Source organism: Siniperca chuatsi, linkage group LG23, assembly GCF_020085105.1.
Source record: "Siniperca chuatsi isolate FFG_IHB_CAS linkage group LG23, ASM2008510v1, whole genome shotgun sequence".
Taxonomy (NCBI): domain Eukaryota; kingdom Metazoa; phylum Chordata; class Actinopteri; order Centrarchiformes; family Sinipercidae; genus Siniperca; species Siniperca chuatsi.
The window spans coordinates 8,100,664-8,120,137 of record NC_058064.1 but is presented as its reverse complement, the minus strand read 5'-3'; the positions used below and the strand labels follow the sequence as shown (position 1 = coordinate 8,120,137).

General features: G+C 38.5%; 2 protein-coding genes across 4 annotated transcripts; one reads left to right on the top strand and one right to left on the bottom strand.

The window, feature by feature from the left end:
• Positions 1-290: 290 nt before the first annotated feature.
• depdc4 (DEP domain containing 4) lies at positions 291-6,207 on the bottom strand. 2 transcript variants are annotated; one of them, XM_044186666.1, is made up of 9 exons: positions 6,052-6,207; positions 4,622-5,045; positions 4,235-4,386; positions 3,902-4,097; positions 3,443-3,693; positions 3,027-3,169; positions 2,575-2,700; positions 2,195-2,273; positions 291-1,854 (listed from the first exon to the last, which is right to left on the bottom strand). In XM_044186666.1, the coding sequence occupies exons 1-9, from the start codon at positions 6,125-6,127 to the stop codon at positions 1,655-1,657; spliced, it is 1,647 nt and encodes a 548-aa protein (XP_044042601.1). In that variant the 5' UTR covers positions 6,128-6,207; the 3' UTR covers positions 291-1,654. The 2 variants fall into 2 exon arrangements, with proteins under 2 accessions (XP_044042601.1, XP_044042602.1); XM_044186667.1 differs by lacking the exon at positions 6,052-6,207 and adding an exon at positions 5,766-5,887.
• Positions 6,208-10,742: 4,535 nt separating this feature from the next.
• tcp11l2 (t-complex 11, testis-specific-like 2) lies at positions 10,743-19,412 on the top strand. Of its 2 annotated transcripts, XM_044186551.1 has the most exons (10): positions 10,744-10,887; positions 13,552-13,731; positions 14,057-14,189; positions 15,283-15,403; positions 15,564-15,787; positions 15,940-16,076; positions 16,311-16,498; positions 17,194-17,375; positions 17,512-17,684; positions 17,916-19,412. In XM_044186551.1, exons 2-10 carry the CDS (start codon positions 13,563-13,565, stop codon positions 18,176-18,178), a joined length of 1,590 nt encoding a protein of 529 aa, XP_044042486.1. In that variant the 5' UTR covers positions 10,744-10,887; positions 13,552-13,562; the 3' UTR covers positions 18,179-19,412. The 2 variants fall into 2 exon arrangements, with proteins under 2 accessions (XP_044042487.1, XP_044042486.1); XM_044186552.1 differs by lacking the exon at positions 17,512-17,684 and having other exon boundaries at positions 10,743-10,887.
• Positions 19,413-19,474: the final 62 nt, after the last annotated feature.

The following is a 19,474-nucleotide window of genomic DNA, read 5'->3' as shown; positions in this document are numbered from 1 at the left end:
TATGACAAAAAAAAACAAAAAGACATTTGCAGTGGCAATATAGCTGAAATTCCAAATCAAGTAACAGAATCTGATGGGTAACATAATTCGGTGTAATATGGGGAGGGATGTGGAAAAATAAATCACTGTAATTTTTTGTTAGTCTTTAAGGTAACCTCTAGTGTCTGGAAGAAATATCTCATTTTAACTGTGTCTCATGTTAGGGGACCCCTTACAACCACATCAAGGACCACTGAAGGTCCATGGACTCCACTAGTACACATGCACTAAAAAGATTACAGCAAAGACTATTTTTAGAGAACATCAATTAAACTTTTATTAGATTCGTTATTCCAACAGAAAATAAGGCATGTTTCAGCATCATAAAGTGCATTGTAACATGATTTCAGTGTATGTAAAGAACAAAAGATGCTGACTGAAATGAGATTTGACTGTAAATTACTTTTGTCTGACCATGGCTTCATGAATTAAAAGAATAAAATCTAACTGAGACATTATGCTTAACCAAAGATTAAATTAGTAGCCTAGAAAAATATCAAGTTATTATTTATTATCTTCCATCAAAAAGGCACAATGTCCACCTTTCAAGTAAAATCCTAAAAAGTTATAATAAAAAGACATTTGACCAAGATACTGGCACGAAAAATTAAAACATATTAACTAGAGCTATGGTTAGCCTAACACATTATTGTACCCTTTCTGCTTTAATTTCATATTAGTTTTCATTTTAAAATCTTCACAGAAAGATCTATAACAAATATTAGTTACAAACTGTAACCTTATTCAGCTATATTAGTGTTGTGTATAACAGTGTTTTTCCTAAACCACACTACAGCATGCTACAGTAAAACTGAAAAAACAAAACAAGAAACAAAATGGCTGCTATAGTATTGTTATTTTTCATTTGATATGTAGAAATAATAATGCCTCATCAAAGTGCACAGCATTACTTTTGCAAACCACAGTTCCATTTCCAAAGCCCCAATCATTACACATTAGCTTTATCCAAATACAGTATCCACACCTGCAAGAAGTACATCAATTAGTCCACAAGCTGTTCACTACCTGCAGCCTCAAAACAGCAGGCTAATAAAACTCAAGTGTTTTTTCAGTATTCCCTTTTAAGTTTTTATACTTTATATATAATGTATTCTATGGTAATGCCAGAAGAATTGAGTGCACAAAAGCAAATACCCTCTTTGAACATTATTCCATCTATACAACATAAAATATGTCACTGTACAATTAAAAAATGACTACCACCGTTTAGGCACCTGATAAACTAGACTAAACAGCATGACTACAAATAAAACCTCAACTATTGTAGGCCTCTTGTGACTTAAAGGAATTTGGGTATGCCACAGTCATGCTATTATGCTGTAGCAGCACCATTTGTATTAATTATAGGAGTATCTGTACTGATAGTCACCTACTATAAAGTGTCAATCCCTCTCTACAACTAAACATTAGGTGGGATCAGAAGTGTGACAGTATGTCAGTTTTTAAAGTTTGCAAAATTATAAAGACAGTATGTTTCATTAGACTCATGATGTGCATTAAATTATTATACTTCAGTGTAAGCGCCGTACCACCACAAACTGGCTTTGTGAAGTGCACCTAGAAGGTCAAACCAATACCCTTTTACTTGTATGTTTCAGAAGGTGCTGGACAAATGCTGGATGAAGACCACAGGGTGATGTTTTTCAAACTCTTTGAGCAGCCTCCTCCTCTCCCTGGCAGATATGGTTTTGCTGGAGGAAATGTCACGAAGAAGCTGTTTGAGGCTCTTCAGGGTGGTAGCCTCTCGCTGGTCCTCATACTCCTGTGGCGTCACCTGCTGGCAGAAGGTGAACGCTGCAACACACAGTGGGGAAGAGGATATTAGTTTTTGACTGGAGAATTAATGCACAGTGGACAAGGGACAAGTGATTAATATTTGGTGTAGCTCTGGAGCAACAGTGCCACCATGTGGTCATTTATAAAGCAGCCTTGGTGGAGATTTTTGGGACCGAATTGTTGGTTGTTGTCAAATTCTGTAGAAAATAAAAGCTGTAAATTGCCATTGTCATGTTTCTATGTGAAGTTTGTTGAAGTTTCTGTATTTGTATAACTTCTGGGTGTTATTTCATGTGATGGTGTAATGTGTAATGTCAGCCAGAGTGTGCATATTTAGTTGTAGTTGTATTTGACTTACTGGCAATTGAGTCAGGATCTTTTCCCTGCTGCATCGTCCTCAGTGTTCTCCTCACAGCTTCAATAAGGCATGTAGGAGTCTGCATTCATTACAGGAAGACAGAGTAAAAAGGAATTACAAAAAAGTGTTGAATCCAAACTTATATTAATTAATTTGACCACTAACAGGTGTCTGTAGGTCTACAGTAGATCTATGAGTAAGATACAATGAACTGAACACAAAGTGGAGCTTTATAAATGCAATAATGGGCAGCTTATAATAGCAGCTTAATAAAACTTGATTCAATGAAATGTTCTATTAAGAAGTTTAGGTGATGAGAAACGTTTCCGCTGTCTTTAAAATAGCGTTAGTGATACCTAAAATAAAACATTAAAGTGTACCTTGAAGAGCTCAGTGCAATTGTCCATGAGAAACACCACCAGGGTTTCGCTTTGGGATCGAGTCAGTTCAAGATTCTGGACAACTGCTCTCTGAAAAGTGCGGCAGACCAAGGTCCTGTTATCAATCTGAAAGGAAACACACCAGAAAGTCAACGATAGATTCAAAAACACTGACTACTGATTCAACCTTGTATGTAATACTACAAAATAGAGCTACACTTGAATGTAAAAAAGTAGTTGAACAATGTATAACATGGGCTATGAATACCCAAGCTGGTTTCAAATGGTGTTTTGGTCTGTTGGACTCTGCCTGTCAGTAGACACATACTACATTAAAAACAACATTTTACTTCCATTATTATCAATAAATTGTATTTCTCAATATGATACATTACAAGTGTGTATAAAAATGCTAGAGCTGACAGAGTGGTTTGGAGAAGGAGGCAAACTACCTGTTTCTGAAGACGGCAAGCATCTGGGTGAGCTGCTGCGGCCATAAAGGCCAGTAGTCTCCTGAGTTCATCTCTCACGCTTGTCTCCAACAGTCGAAAACACAACTGAGATGCTTTGATGGCATCCTGCAACTTCCCTCCATCTGGATAGAAACAAGATGTGGTCAAGTCAGGAGGCAGAAAAGGATGAAGATCTTCATGGAGAAACTAAAGTACTGACCTTCATGACAGGAACAAAACTGTGCCAGAAAATGTATTACAAATCACAGAGGCACTGCCACGTATTGCTTTATATGTACACACACTTGTCATCCGATGTCAAGTGTTCCAGAATGGGTTTTCAAATCTCTCTCCACAATTTTCAAGATGACACAAACATGAACCATAAAACAACTGTAAACCTCATCAGGTCTCACCCAGCAAATTCAGAATTGCAGCATGTATGTCCAGGTGGCGTCCTGAGAGAAGTGGAGCTTTTTCCTGTCCATTGTAGTACTTGGCAATGGCATCAAAGAGCAGTCTCTTTTGGCTTGCCATCTGCTCTGCCGGATCACCTTCTGAAAAGGCATCACAACCTTGTTGACTGAGCTGTTCCCCTGCAACCACGATCAGCTGGTCGGGAAAGAGCTCCAAGCAGTCTGCCGCTGCCGACAGCCACCCATCCAACCTGTAAACAAAGGGTGATAAAACAGAACATAATGTTTTTTACTGTCACTGTAGTAGAGGTGGAATACATGGACAAACATTTGTTGTTATCAAATCACAAGTAATTTTCTTTGTAAGTTTTGAAAATGCAGGAACAGGATCAGTTTACATAATTCTAGTTTTATGTCCACTGGGCAAAAAAGCTTGAAAGTACTAATTAGAGAACTGACTGGGGCAGATTAAGGGTGTCGGGCAACTCTCTCTCTAGGCATGTGTTAGAGATAACCAGGTCCTGGGTGGCCAGAGGAGCTCTGCAGGCCTGGAGCTGAACCCTGGCAGGAGAGGTCAAGATGCAGTCCAGCATGGGCAGCTCCACTATTTGCAGCAGCTGCAGCAGCGTCTGCTGCTTCCAAACCTCATCCACCACTAAGGAGGGATTAAAGAGGAAAAAATATTTGAGAGTGTAAAATATCTGTACACCATAAACTGTTATGGACTGTCGTTCCCTTGTATAGGGGAACACCACCATACTGGCAAATACTGACAGATTAGCTCAGTCTTACCAGCTTTGGACAGAAAGGCATATGTAATGGGGGTTGTGTTCAGAGCTGGAGACAAGGTTGGTCGCAGGTTGATGGTCCTCAGCAGCCTCTCAACCCTCCTGTCTGATGGTCCAACAGCAAGGGGATTAGAGATCGTCCTCAGTTCCTTCAGCCTCCAGAAACAGGAAGCATTATGGTAATTAATAAACACTCAGGTATGTGTAGAGCACCACAAGCCGAGTGCCATACAGTCGCATTATATTCAAAAAACGCAGACATCTCTACGGCCGATATCTCCAAAACTCGGCACCTCACACCAAAACAATCTAGATGGATAAATAACACTACAGGTAAGAGGAAAAATATGTATGTTTGATTTTGGGGTGTGTCCCTTTAAGTAAAACCAACCTGGAGCTCTTCTTCCTCTTTAGTTCCTGTTCCTCTGGTTGCATGTTTTCTGAGTCACTATTGCAATCCTTCATGGCAGAATTGGGTAACCCTTTATATTCCAGAAAACGGTAAAGGCTGCAGCTGCTGTCCTCAAAGGTCACTTCCTTGTCTCTGCGAAACAGCTTCGTACCCACTGATTCGAACACCTTGGCCTCCATCAGAGCCTGGCAGAGTCGAGCAGCTTTGAGGCGAGACACTTCACTTGTGCAAAACACCACATTCTGCATCAAATAACTGAGGACGGCATCCACAGCGTCTGAGCCCGTAAAACATTCAGCATGAACACGTAGATGCCTTCTACAGCGGCGCACCTCCACCTGGGTTTGCAGGGCCTGGATGATGTTGTGCCACAGCTGGGTAGCACCGAAGGGCCCCGAGAAACCTATTGGAAGACACAGGGTTAGAGGAAAAGGGGTCAAAATAGGTTGAAACCCAGAGCTAAAATGTTATGATGGACTTCATATATGTCCAATTGGTTTTCAAATTGGTTGGATAAGCCCTACCAACGTATTTATACAATTTACTAATAAACATGTTGTGTCTCAAATTAAGGGTGAACATAAAGCACAAATACTGCATGTCAAAAATCAAGGTGGACAAGAGCTGTAACAATAACATTACAGTTGACACTGGCATATTGATAATTTCACTGGAAACCAGTACTTAGATTTACTCAAGTACTGTAATTAAGTGCAAAGTTGAGGTACTTGTACTTTACTTGAGTATTCCCATTTTATGCTACTTTTAACTTCTACTCCACTACATTTCTGAGAGCAATTTTGTACTTTTTTTAACTCCACAAGATTTATCTGACAGCTACAGTTAGTAGTTAAATTACAAATTAGGATTTTATACCCAAAACATATGATGAGCCTATAAAAGCTGATGCATTGTTACTGATTAAACTACCCACTGCTACAGAAGTTAGCTAATGTAGTTCAAATTAGCTCCACATCGACCAAATACAAAAGTAAAATGCTGCTTACATACTGATGCAACAATCCCATGATATAATGTTCTTAAGGTTACGCACCTTTTCCCCACTTAACGTTCTTTTTAAACATTTTTAATGCAGGACTTTCACTGCTAATAGTGTTTTTACCGTGTGGTATTGCTACTTTTCCTTAAGTAAAGATTCTGAATCCTTCCTCCACCACTTCTGGAAACCATATGCGGACCCTGGGTGTCAGTGTCCCTCAAACTCTGGTCTATAAAACATTTTAAACAAATGACGTATAATCAACGGCTAACAACACGAGTGATATGTCAATGCTTGACTCCAGTGTCTAAGCCTTTTAACACAGTTTGCTTTGTCTGTGTGGCTGTATTTATATAAAGGGAAGATTAGCTAACTTGAAACTTATTTACCATTAATACTCAGATCTTACCATGTTGTATATTTTCACGAAAACTTCTTGTTTGGCTGTTCAACCTTCTGAACCGAGGAGTCAAATCAACCGCCATCGTGAGATCTCCGTGTGACGTCACATTCTTCTTCTTCTTCTAAACGTATCCGACAGAGAGCGCGCTGCTGCCCCCTACAGGCAATAAGACATACTGCGAGCCGTTTCTAATTTATAACTTAAATTTGATTTGACATGTTGGTTATCGTTTTTAAATGAAAACAATGTATTAAATATAAAAGGACACCATCTGCCTCCATCTGCCACACATAAACCATCTGGATATTTGCTCATGATTTTCATGAAGTGTAGTTGACCCAGTTGTAAAATTTATATGACGACATTCTCCCCGCCAAATCTCTGCTCTCTTCCCAACATAATCTTTTTCATTACATTACATTTATTTTCCTGACACCTGACGCTATCCAAAATGACATTTAACCATGTAGATAAAATCTAAAATTTACAAGAATCATGCAAGTACATCAACTTCATCAAATATGCTACATTTAGAAACAATAAGAGATAGAGAACGATTTGGGTTTTTTGTTTTTTTTCTTGAGGTCAATGTTTTCCTTTGCTTCTTAGAAATGTTATCAGCGACTAAATTATTACTTTGCAATACAAACTTTCACCAAACTTTGTTATTTTCCAATAAGTGCATTTGTACACAAATTGGTGCAATTGAAAATCTGCAACAAGAATCATACCTGATATACATAGTAAAACAAACTAAAAGTTATTAAACCAGAATAGATTACATAGGAAATCACAGTTTTGACTGAAAAGTTGACTTATTGGCAACTGTTACGAAATGAGGGTGAGTGAGCTAATCCTCTCCAGAAAACAAACTTTCTTGGATGCTATTTTATGAGATAAATAAAATTTGATCAAACACTCTGAGAGAAAGTTTTGATTCCTCTTGTGGCATTCAGTGACAGCTGATAAACATCTTTATGGTTAGATTAGCACCTCCATTTGGACTGGAGTGTGGATCGGTAGGATGTTTTAATAGTGAGATTGTGAAATGCTGGCATTTTGATGCTGCACTGTTTCATGGACTAAAAGTATGCATTACATGTATTGAATTTTCGAGGGGATTGCAGTCCTCTTACTGAGATCTACCCAATTTGTGAACATGACTCCTATTCCCAGGATTTCTTCCATTAAAACATATCTTTGTTGTCATTTTCAAAAGCAACAGTTATGAAGGCACACACACAGACAATTGCAATATGCCAGTGATATCACTCCTTGGTCCTTGATATAAATAAGGAAAAGGAAAAGAGAATAAAAAAACATAATTATTAAAATGCTAATGATGCTCTATATGAACATAAGATACAACAGGAAAGCAAAGCAGCGCAGCCTAAATTACAAGGTGTTTTATCTCAAAATGGCTCCAAGATTATTATGTTAGTGTTAAATTGGCCTTTTACACACCTTTGTAGGGCATACATTAAACTTTGTTAGATTTTTTTTTAGTTAATGGATATATTTTACACCAAACTAGGTGTCTAATACACACCTAGTAGACAGGATGTAGGAAAATTAAGTCATGTAAAAGAATTCATTCGAGATACAATGGCCTTCGTCAGGAAATTATTTGACATCAATAACAATGTGCATATGGTAGAAATTCTGTTCTAAGTGACATTTCTTCCTGCACTAGTTAATGTTTACCTTTTCACTCTACATGCATGAGCGAGCAACTTGGACAACTGGTTTTAGATCTAGCAAAGCTTAGACCACTATGAATTTTGCAAACATGACATCACATTCTCCCACTGCTTTGCCACGTTTTCGATTTTTCAGATTGAATTAGGCACCTCTCTAGTTATTAGTTTCCTGTACTATAATTTTGCAATTCACATGCACAACAACTCTACAAAACGTATTAAACATTCAACAGCATTTGAGACTCATACCAAGGGTTCCAAGAGGGAGAGGGGAGTTTTCTTGTGAATGTGGCATTTAAAGGCTCTGCACTATCAGAAAAAGATCTGCAGTGGGGTTTTTTTACCACAGTGTTTTTCTACTTCACTTGGAGAAAATGATTTATGCTTTAATCTTTTTCAGAATTGATTATTGCAAAGCTCTGTTTGCCTACTGGGTGGTAATGTCCCTTTATATGTTCATCTCATTCTCCCAAACCAGAACAAAGAAAAGAGATGACCCAACTCCAATTTCGGTCTATTCATAATTTTTTTGTTCAAATTTGTGAGGATTATACGATTGTACTTATTACTTTTAAAGCACTTAATAGTTTTTAATGCATGTTTGACTCCAGTATACATTTGTAAGCTTTTATGACCATACAGTACATATTCGCACAAAATTAAAATTTCCTATATCTCCTTATTGTCAATCAGTTTGGTCGATCTTTGTGGCTTTTATGTATGTATGCATGTATGTAGGCTATGTATGTTAGGTGTGTATGTAAGTATGGGGGGCAACATCTTGCAAATGAGACCTCCTCTGTGGGAGTAACAGTAGTAACAACCTGTGTTTACATAAATTATTGGCCCATACCACACCACTTGCTTACATTCAGACAACACAATGCATTGTCCAATCAAATGCTGTGTCTACTTTCATGGATCTAGCAGTCTAGTGGTGTTGTGTTTTCAAGTTATTTTCTTCATATATTACAAGCCTGACATCAAGTTCCCTACTTTTGACATTTACATGGAGAGAGGCCATCATTCCTGTCCTGCAGTTCTGTGTGCGAAGGGAGCACAGACCCAGGACTCAAACCCAAACTGTTCCAAAGAGATGCAGATTAACCCACATCACAATGACACCCAGAAGATCCAGGCAGCAGGAATGGATACTGAGCCTGACACTATTGATGCTGATCTGGATGTGGCCAGTTGGCCACAGGGTACCAAGCTTTTCATGATCTTAACAAATGGTACTGGGGTTAACAGAACTCTAACAAAGAGAACATTTGCCAAATCACATTTCAGTCTGGGACACTAACAATACTGGGCTCAAGACTTCAGCAATTTCACCTGAATTTCTAAGAAGTTACACATTCTGTGGTTGTGCTTGTAGTTTCACAGTTCAGCAATTATTTCATATTTCAAAGGTATATTGTAGATATACTGTAGATTATAACTTTTGTAGTATCCTTATAAAAGTTATTATGGGACAATTTTGCATTTTGTAAGGGGCACAGTAGAAGAAATTTGGACACTGATCTGTCACAAGGTTATTTAAGGTGTCATTATTGTCACAAACGCTGTTTTCAACATTTATCATATAATGATATTATTTTAATTGCTTTTTACATATTTTCCCATGGCTGCTGCCACCCCAATAAAATGGAGGTGGGTGGAATTTTGTTTTTGTTGTTCACGGTATTGAAACATTACCTTTTCCTCATGGACACATATCTCAAAACCTGTCTGCATGGCTAGTTATAAGAGTTATAAGAGATAATATACAGTTTGTTCTGAGGGGGTTTGGTTGTTTTTCATATTTCAAAAGTCAACACTTGAAAACCAGGGTATCAACATTTTTTTTCATCAAGAAGTGTTTATATTAAGAATTATCCATGCGACAAGTTAAAATTGAATTTCTTCAATCATGAATTTAATTTCTCATAATTTTGATTTCTCATAATTGCCACTCAAAGTTTTCTTTTCTTTAATATCACACATTCAATTTTCAGTGACTTTTTATATCAGACATTGCAACTCAACTGTCAACTCAACAAAATTTTGAATGGAAATTAAATTTTAATGGCAGTTGTCCATGTGATATTACTTGTTCAACTTGATATAATGAACTCATTTTGAACTTATTGAAAAGTTTCCTTGGAGGTTATCATAACTTTTTCATAGCTCTCTGCTTGTGTAAATAATAATGATGGCTGAGTTACATTGCTGCTTCAGTTTCAGGGACCTGGTATTGTGCATACTGACTCACTGTCACACTGTCATGGCTTACTGGAAAACCTGAATAGAACAGAGCCATCTTTAATTTATTAGTAACACTTGTGCTTTTCCTTTTAAGATAAGTCAATTCATGTCTGCTGTGAAAATGGCATATTGGCCTAACCTTAACCACTTGTAGTCTACTTGTAAGGGTCTAAAAGAGACTTTTTTGAGTGTTTTCTACCAACAAATTATTTTATCTGTCTTATATTGTCTTTTTTTAATTTACATGTAGTAAATTTCACAATTATTTACTTTTATATCAAACACTTTGTGTATGTTTTGTGTTATATAATTAAAGTTATTATTATTATTATTATTATTATTAAAAACTTAATCCTAATGTCTTAATCCTAAAATGTAATGATTTACTTTGTGGAGCCCATTTTCTTGGTCCCAAGTGAGGGGTGAGTCCCCATAATGTGACTGTGTGAATTGAGTTTTGTCCCCATAATGCCCTTAATATGGTCACACATACACACATATCACTGTGAACACACCGAGGTCACATCCGTAAACACATACGTCCCGTGAAGCAGGGCGGAGCGTACCATTTCAACCGAGGGTGATACATTGTAGAATATTGCATTACATTGCCTTTCCCGATCTAAGTGTGTGCAATTAGTTTTATGTATAGCAGTTTAAAACTTATATTGTTATCGAAACACTTGAATATTTAATCACAAACCTTGTGTTCGCCTTTGCTTGGCTGTTGAACACCCCTGTGTACGAAATGGTTTCGCCTGTTTGTTTCCACAGCCAGCTGGGGTAACGAAGGATCTTTAAACAGAGCGACGAACAGTACAGGTCGACGACGAATCATTTTTTCATAGCTGAGCTATTTTTGGTGTCAGTCTCCCTTTCCGGAGGCTTGAATTAGGTAAGAGTCGCCTTTGTCCAGCACATTTGACTCTCTTTGAAATAGTGAATCACTCGACTGGTTCTGTTGGCAACTTTTACGTTAATTTGAGTTTGGCTTTGCTGTGAAGCGGAAACTTGGGTACAGTCGTCGAAGGCTCAAACAAGCATGTCAACGCTAATGTCGAAGTATAGCTAGCTGCTATGTAGAATTAACCAATTTCATGATTTATATTCGGTTGTTATTGCCAGAGCGTTTGGTCAAGTAACAAAGACTGCAGTGTAAACGCAGTCATAATGTAAACAGCAGTGCTGAGTTTGACAGTTATGTATAACAAATGTCTTTAGCAGTAAAAGGGCAATGCATTTAGTCTTACTGCGCTTTTTGTTTGGGTTCTGGCGTGGACAGAGAAATTAAAATGTACTATCTTAAATGTGCATGGAGTTCTTGTTTTGGTCTGCTGCTCAGATCACGTGTAGCCACTTGTGTGGATATTTTTTTTTCTTCCATGTGCATAGCTATGTAACCAAACATTTTCCATGAAGGGGTGAGAGACAGGGAGCTGCAGCCAATAACGAGAGTCCCCGTGTAGTTAGCCCAGCCTCCCTGATCCACTGCTTTGTTTACATTATACTGCAGTCAAATATGGATCCCAGAAGGCTGTCTTTGTTTCTGCAGGAATTACTGTAACAATATGTAGCCTATATCAGAACACCTGTTCATATAGAAGCGTCATTCCCTATATTTGTTCACGTTTTTGCTCACATGACATTCATTCAAAACACCTGGGCAAGTTATAAGGATATTCATGCAGATATATTATCAGCACATTGCATTCCAGTGCTGTATTTTACAGTCTACAATAAACAGTATACTTCAAATCAGTCAATATCATTCTAAATGTTTTTTAAGTTCACTCTCTAAACATGTGCATACATGTCAGATGCTTAGGTTTTATCTCTCTGTTTTTTGCATTATGGGTCTGTCACAGCAGCATACTGCATTTAATTTACCAAACATTCAGACTACTTAAAGAGGATTTCTCATAATGAAGCAGCAGATGACAGAGTAGACCTAATCCGTAATCAGTTTTCTGGACTGTACTGCTCCCATCACTCAAGATAATCTCTGAAAATTGGCCTGCTGCGTTGCTGTGACCTAGCTGTTAAGTCTAGCAGATGATGCAGTGAATGAGCTGCGGACGCAGAGGGGTACATGGAAGTCACACGCTCTCCACACCCATCCTCACCCCTTGAGCTATCTTTAAACCAAAACAGCAGCGAGGGAGTGTGCAGATAACTGAGAGAAGGGACAGGAACACCCAAGGGTCACCCTGCTAGCACTGTATGTCGTAGATAATATTAGAAGGCAGAGGCCTACTTAATTAAAGGTGTTACAGTGTTTTTATTTAGCCAAGTGTGGTGAATTGTTTATGTGTTTGTAATGATAAGAACATGTACACAACTGCCATGGTACTTAAAGTTTGAATTTCTGAATTCACTCAGTTTGGCTTTAACTCATATTTTTATTACTTTATTTACAAACAGTACCTTTCTTTATTATGCCAATGTGTTTATATTTGTGTGTAAGACAGACAACACAGGGACAGGTGTAACAGGATTGTTTTGACAGTTGAGAAGCCCTTTCGTTGTCCCATGTTGCCCTGGAGACACAATTGATCTCAGATAGGCCTGGACACAGTGCCCCTTTTATCCTCAAGGAATACAAGCATTTGTTTAAACCTCGTTGTGGAAATAGGTTGTTCTGTTTGTGTCCTGACTTTGGATAGTGTTGTCAAACCATGTGGCAGTAGACACACTCTGAATCATCAAGTATTTAACCAATGAATTACTTCATGCACCATCAGTGAGTTTTTATAAGATGTTGATGTTGATACAAGGCCCTGTTTCCATGGCAACTGGCTCGCCAACTGTTTTATTGAATGTGACTGGTGTTTTTGTTACGCTCTGTTAGCTGCCTTGGCAACAGCAACTATTGCTAAAGTGAATATTGAATGCTCTCTCACTCACCGACAGTCACACACTCCTCCCTCTAACACAAGCACAGGTAAAACTAAGGTAAAGCTTATTTAATTTGTTTTCTTCTCAGTGAACTTTATTTTTTTTTAATTCATTTTAAAGGATGTGGCTGCAGTTTTGTTATTGTCAGCAAATTCCATGAAAAGATGAAAATGAACAATGTATTAGTCCTGTCAATACTTTCTAACTTCCGTACCCTGTCTGTGACTCTCAGCCCCAAGCTCATTTGTTCCTACTGAAGATGTTAATGTTTAAAAAGGTTATGAATATATATTTTCAATTTTTTTAAAAAGTCAAAGTAATTCCCCAAACAGCTGGGCACCATAGTTATAGCAGACGTTACTCAAACAGGAGTAAATTGCAAATTTTTGGGGACTATTTTATGGCACCAGGATGGTGTATGTGTGACTCAAAATTAACTACAGTGTCTGTGATCATAGAAAATGTCATCCAGTGTAACAGTGTGGCACATTTATTTGTTTTCAATAGTTCTTGGACAATAATGGAGGTTTATGGCGCTGAACATACGCATTAACTTGTGACTTGCTGAACAAACTGAGTTAGACAAAGTGTTAAGAAATCCAGTGTCTTTCTGCTGAAGTTATAGTCAACAAGCTAACGGTTATAACCAACTTCCCATGTGCAGCGTGACCCAAGATGCCTCTAAATGATGAGCGACCTAACTCCACATCCAGTGGTGAGGACCAAGGCAGTGATGTGGAGTTGTTGTCAGAGCGCTATGACAGCATGACGTCGACCAGCGACCTGGACTGTTCCCGTGAAAGTTTCACGAGTGACTGCTCCAGCAAGCATTGCACGCCCTCCTGTGAGTTTGCTCACTGGACAACCTCTGACATACTGTTTTCATTTCTGTGTCCATGATTGTTTTCCTTTGTGAAGAAAGGCCTACTAGTTGGTTTGCCTTCTGCACTGTCTCAGACTTCACTTTGAAAAATTATATTTATAATGCTATTTTGTTTGTTCTTTTAGTTTAGGTTTAGTTTGAGAGCCTGTATTTAATCACATTCCAGGAATAACCACCCTCAACAATGTCATTTATAAATTTCAACAGTTGATTTTATGCTCCCACTTTTTTGTTTAAGCTCGTATTTATCTATTTACAAAGCTTGTTCAATATCTGTTTCCCAAAGCAAGCCCACCCAAAACCTTAACCCTCGATGAAGTGATGGAGTCTGCTAGAGACCTGTCCAATCTCAGCTTTGCCCATGAGATCATTGTGAACCGCAACTTCCATCTGGAGCCAGACAGCGTACCTCAGGACAGGTATACTATGAAAAAGATCTTGGGAGAAATATGGAGTACGTTTGTGATCAGAGAGAGCTGCTTGTTGTATCTATGCTTTGTGTTTCACAGTACTGACAAAATTATGTGTACACCTCATGGAAGAGAATGCAAATGTGAATGACTGTGGAATAGCTTTAAAAGGGGTCGGGAAATCAACACTGATATGTGAGTTTTCAAAGGAACATGAGACAGCAGAAATCCAAAGAGAGACCATTATTTGTGCCCAAGTTGCAAGTGAATCAAACAAAAACACTGCCGAACTATTAGACAAGACAAGGAGAACAGCTTAAAAAATCATGACAACCTCTAACAAACACAGACAACAGGGACATAATGTACATATTCACTATATAGGGGCTTGTCTACTAATACTTGTCTATAAAGGTTATTTAGCTACTTCACAGTAAAGGAGCTTCTAATTCTTTCCAAGAAGATAAGAGGTGAAATGATAATAGTTTAGTCTCCATATCTAATAAACACAAGTAGCTTATTATTAGTGTGTAGATCAATAATAGCATAGAAATGATATAGTGGCACAACATTTTGATCACACATATCTCTTTGGATTGCATGTTACAGTAAAAAGACAGTGAAGAGAAGTGATGCGTACATCATACGTCACTGTTTCTACTGTATTCATTGAAAATTGTCTGTTTCTGTTTATCTTTAGCACAACTAGCTGAACTGAACAACAGAGTGACAAGGACAGAGACAAAGACAGATGAGATGAAAGGAAAGGAGAAGAAAATAATTGCTTCAGTGGAAGAGTGAAGAGAGGGACAGTAGCAGATAAGATAGACAGCAAAGTACACTGTAGTTATTTATGACTATGCAGTGTGGCTGGCAGCAATTTAAAATTGTTTTCTGTGCTCAACAATAGGAGTGATTTATTTATTCTTAAGATGATGCATGTCAGTTATTTTATACTTTGTGCACTGAATTTTCTCCAGAAGTGTTTGGGGAGGTGGAAGAAAAAGCCACAAGTCAAAGCCCTTTTCATAAATGGCCATTTTCCTGACATATAATATACTCAGCTAATCTAAATCCTCCATTTCTTTTTTTTTTTTTTTAGTTTATGGAAGGTAGTTAGAGATAATGTCCACAAGGCTTTCTGGGACATCCTGGAGTCCGAGCTCAACGACGACCCGCCTGAATATGGGCAAGCCATCAGATTATTGGAGGAGATCAGAGAGGTCAGCACACACAATCTGATGGTTACAGCTTCACTAGATCTGTAGAAATTGCTTTATTGCTCTGACTGACATATTCCTGACATTTATTTGCAACCTCACTGATTAATTAAATTATAAATAATGCTTTACTAAAATGACAATCATTTTCCTCTTTGGACAGATCTTACTGTCATTCCTTAATCCGGGTGCCAATCGGATGAGGACCCAGATCATGGAGGTACTGGACATGGACCTGATTCGTCAGCAAGCTGACAAGGATGCTGTAGACATCCAGGGGCTTGCCTCTTACATTATCACCACCATGGGCAAGATGTGTGCACCAGTTAGGGATGAGGAAATCAAGAAGCTTCGCGAAAGCGCAGATAACATAGTGTCAATGTTCAGGTAAGTACACACTTGGGGCCTTAAAGCATTTAGAAACATTTCAAAGCTGACATCAGACAGATGTGAGAATACATGAACTTTGTGAGTTTTCTTATGTAGTTATTTTATAAGAAGGAAGTCAATCACAGTGGCTCCTCTTTTTCACACACCAGGGAGATCTTCCGTGTGCTGGACCTGATGAAGGCGGACATGGTGAACTTCACCATCGATAACCTGAGGCCTGTGCTGCAGAGGCAGAGTGTCGAATATGAGAGGGCAAAGTTTCAGAGCGTCCTGAACAAAACACCCAGTGAGTGAACACAAACTCAATTTTCACTCTAGTTTTTAATTCTATGTTTTACCATTTCTGTTGCCAGGTAGTTACAACATGTGTAATCTGCCATATGATAGAAAATATACTCATGTTAAATCAGATATTTGGTCAGTGGAATAAATAGATAATTTTCAGGCCATCTCGTTTAGTGTCAAAAAGAGTATTGAGAACAAACTCATCAGTCAGTATAACTGTGATAAACTTCCTCAGGTGCTTTGGCCCACACCACCTCATGGATCAAGTCAGTACTGGAGGAGCTGCTGTCGGCCACCATCCCCACAGAACAGACTAAAGGGCAGGGGAAAGGACAGCGAGCGCTGCCTGGGCCCTTTCAGGTCCTCAATGCTGCCTTCCTCGGCATCCTCACATGGGACTACGATAAGGGCCCACTGCCTGAGGTGAGTGTGTTTTGAATTTGTGTATGTAACTTAAAGAGAGAGAGTCATTATTTGTGAAATATTCATATTAAAATATGTTTATAAATTTGTGGATTATCAGCTTTCACTCAGCAAACCGCAAGATTCTCCATTCTCCCATTCTTCAATTTAAGAATTGTTTAAGTTGCCTGAAGGTGTATCATGTCTCCTACTAATCATTTAACATTTCATGAGGGTGAATTTATCTAACTAACTTTTTTCTTTCTTCTGAGTTAACATGAATCCAAAATACAGAGTCTCTTTTTAAACATAGAGAAATCTCAACATTTTGGGTAATGTGCTCATTCGCTTTTTTGACGAGAGTTAGATTAGAGGATCTACAATTAGTGATTTTACGGGGTGTTGCGTGATGTAACTATTTCTTGGTGGAAGCAGTGATTTTCTGGAGTCTTGTTGTTAACATGCGTTTGTGAGGCAACCAAATAGTGAGACTTAGAGGATTTTTCAACGTTGGACAGAGCCAGGCTAGCTGTTTTTCCCCCTGGTTCCAATCTTTATGCTAAACTAAGCTAATTGCTGCTCCACTGTAGCCCCATACTTACACAGAGACATGACAGCAGTATCCATCTGCTCATCTAACTCAGCAAGAAGACAAATAAGTGTATTTCCCCAAAATGTCATGCTATTCTTTTAAGTCTCTTTTGGTTCTCCTTTAGACCTGGATGACTGATGAGACTCGTCTGCGAGAGATTCAGCGGCAGCTCCAGCAGTGTCAGGTGGTGAACGAGGTGCTGCTCATTGTCTACAGCACCATTGGAGGGCCTATCCAGGGTCTGCCCTCCCTGTCTGACTGTGTGAAGAGGATGACCAGTGTGCTGCTGGATGGGATGCACAGCCCGTCAGTTCACTTTTTTGTATCCATCCATCTTAAGTCCACAATCTGTATTCAAACATACAACTGATTCACAGGTTATTTACTATCTTTACATGAAATAGGAGCTCAAACCAGAACTCTCCTCTCCTTCTATCTGTAGGGATTTTAACCTAGAAGAGGCACTAGAGGGCGTCAGTGCCCAGATCTGCTGTGAGCTTAACAAGTCTTTAACAGAGAGGAGCTACACTGCTCTGACCCCGGCGCTGCAGGCCACCCTTAGAGGCCAGATCTGCAGCATCACTCAGAAGGACAATCCCATCCGCACTCTTGTTGGTAAGACGGAATGGGCAGGAGTGACTGTGTGCTCATTTGAGCCTTGTGCTGGACTGTAAAGATGTTTTCATATAATTTAATTGGAAGAGGAAGAAGCACTGGTGTGAGTGAAATCATTAGTGTCAAGAGCAGAGTACCCCCAATTCTTTTTTACTCAAACATGGAGGTTTGGTTTGTTTGTTGGTCTAACCTGTTATTTCCCTTTCTCTTATTCTCTTAATTTTCTTGCAGAGGATCGTGTGCAGCAGTACTTCATGGCGCTCATCTGTGATCCCAAACCTCAAGCCAAACTTGAACAGGTACCAGCCGGCCTGACTGCCATCAAACCTGAACTAGCATTAATGGGAGCAAAGTTCATCTCCCTGGTCAACTACAACAAGACTATCTATGGACCTTTCTATGCGGATATCATCAGGAAGCTGATGTTCAGCAGCAGCCCACCAGCAGCAAACCCTCCTCAGGACACCGCTCAGGACTCTGTCACCTCCAATTAAAACCAAACTTTGGCTCATGCAGTCTAAGGAGTTTATTTTGCTACTAGACATAGCTAAAACTAAGGAGGTACTATAATAACTAGGCAGTACAACTGCTTCGCTCAGCCAGTGTACTCCAATAGTTGGAGTTACCTTCAGTGTATTATAAATGTAGTTTTTATCACTACATTTATCAGTGTAGGCACCATGTCAAGTCAGTTTTATTTATATAGCCCAATATCACAAATCACAATTTGCCTCAAGGGGCATGCGGTCGACATTTAATGTGACCTGTGTTTTTTGTGATAAATGCTCTAAAATATGCTCTTCTATGAACATTTACAACTTAAAACTGGTAAAAACAGTATTACAACAATCCATTTCTGAACCTAATAGTGATCCCTACAATGTAAATTTGTCTGCAGTCAAACTCCTGTTATTGTGGAGGGACCACATGGGGAAAACCTTAGTATGTCTAAAGCATACAGTAAGCTTCATGACGCACAGAGGAAGAAGCTTATATATTTAGAAAAGTAGCAGAGTAGCATATCAGATTCTTTACATATATCAAGTTATTTATCACTGTTAAATTCTAAGGTAACTATATAGTATAACTGCAGTTAACTGTGACTACCTTTGAGCTTATTAATGCAAAACATTAGATAGCCGTTTTCCCATGGAATTAGTCCTTTTGATTGTTCTCCCTTTAACTTTATCAGCCAGAGATCTAAACTTTCTGTATTCTGTTTAACTAACTGATGTTACTATACAGCAAAAACATAGAAGTAGAAATAAAATAAAGTTTGGGATTTTGATTTCACAAAGAAAGAAAGAAAAAGTTGTCTGCATGAGTAGCTTTTTGTTGAGGTTATGTCATTTTAGTTTTTACTAGAGTAATTTGTTGAGTATTTGCCACATGTATGTTCTCTACTTCTAGTTATTCCCTGCCAGTGGAATAGTTATATTGATTTAGTTGCTATGTTTGTTACATTTTGAGGTACTGTAGTTGTTGCAGTATTGCTGTGTAAATACAAAAAATAAATTAAAAAAAAGTTTGCTCAGTATTGCTGTGTTGGCTGTTAGAACCCATGGGAAAATGAATGGTGCTGAACTCAAAGTGATTTTGGGTCCAGTGGACTCAAATGATGCACAAAGAAAAGCAGTTATGTACTTTTACAAAAGTTTACATGAAAATGTGGGATGTTGTTCTTTGCTTCTGTACCACAGTTCGTATAATAAAACTTCAAAAAGAAAATTGACTACATCTTCATTTATCCAAGGACAGATCTGTGTGCTCTGACAGAACGATGTTTGTGT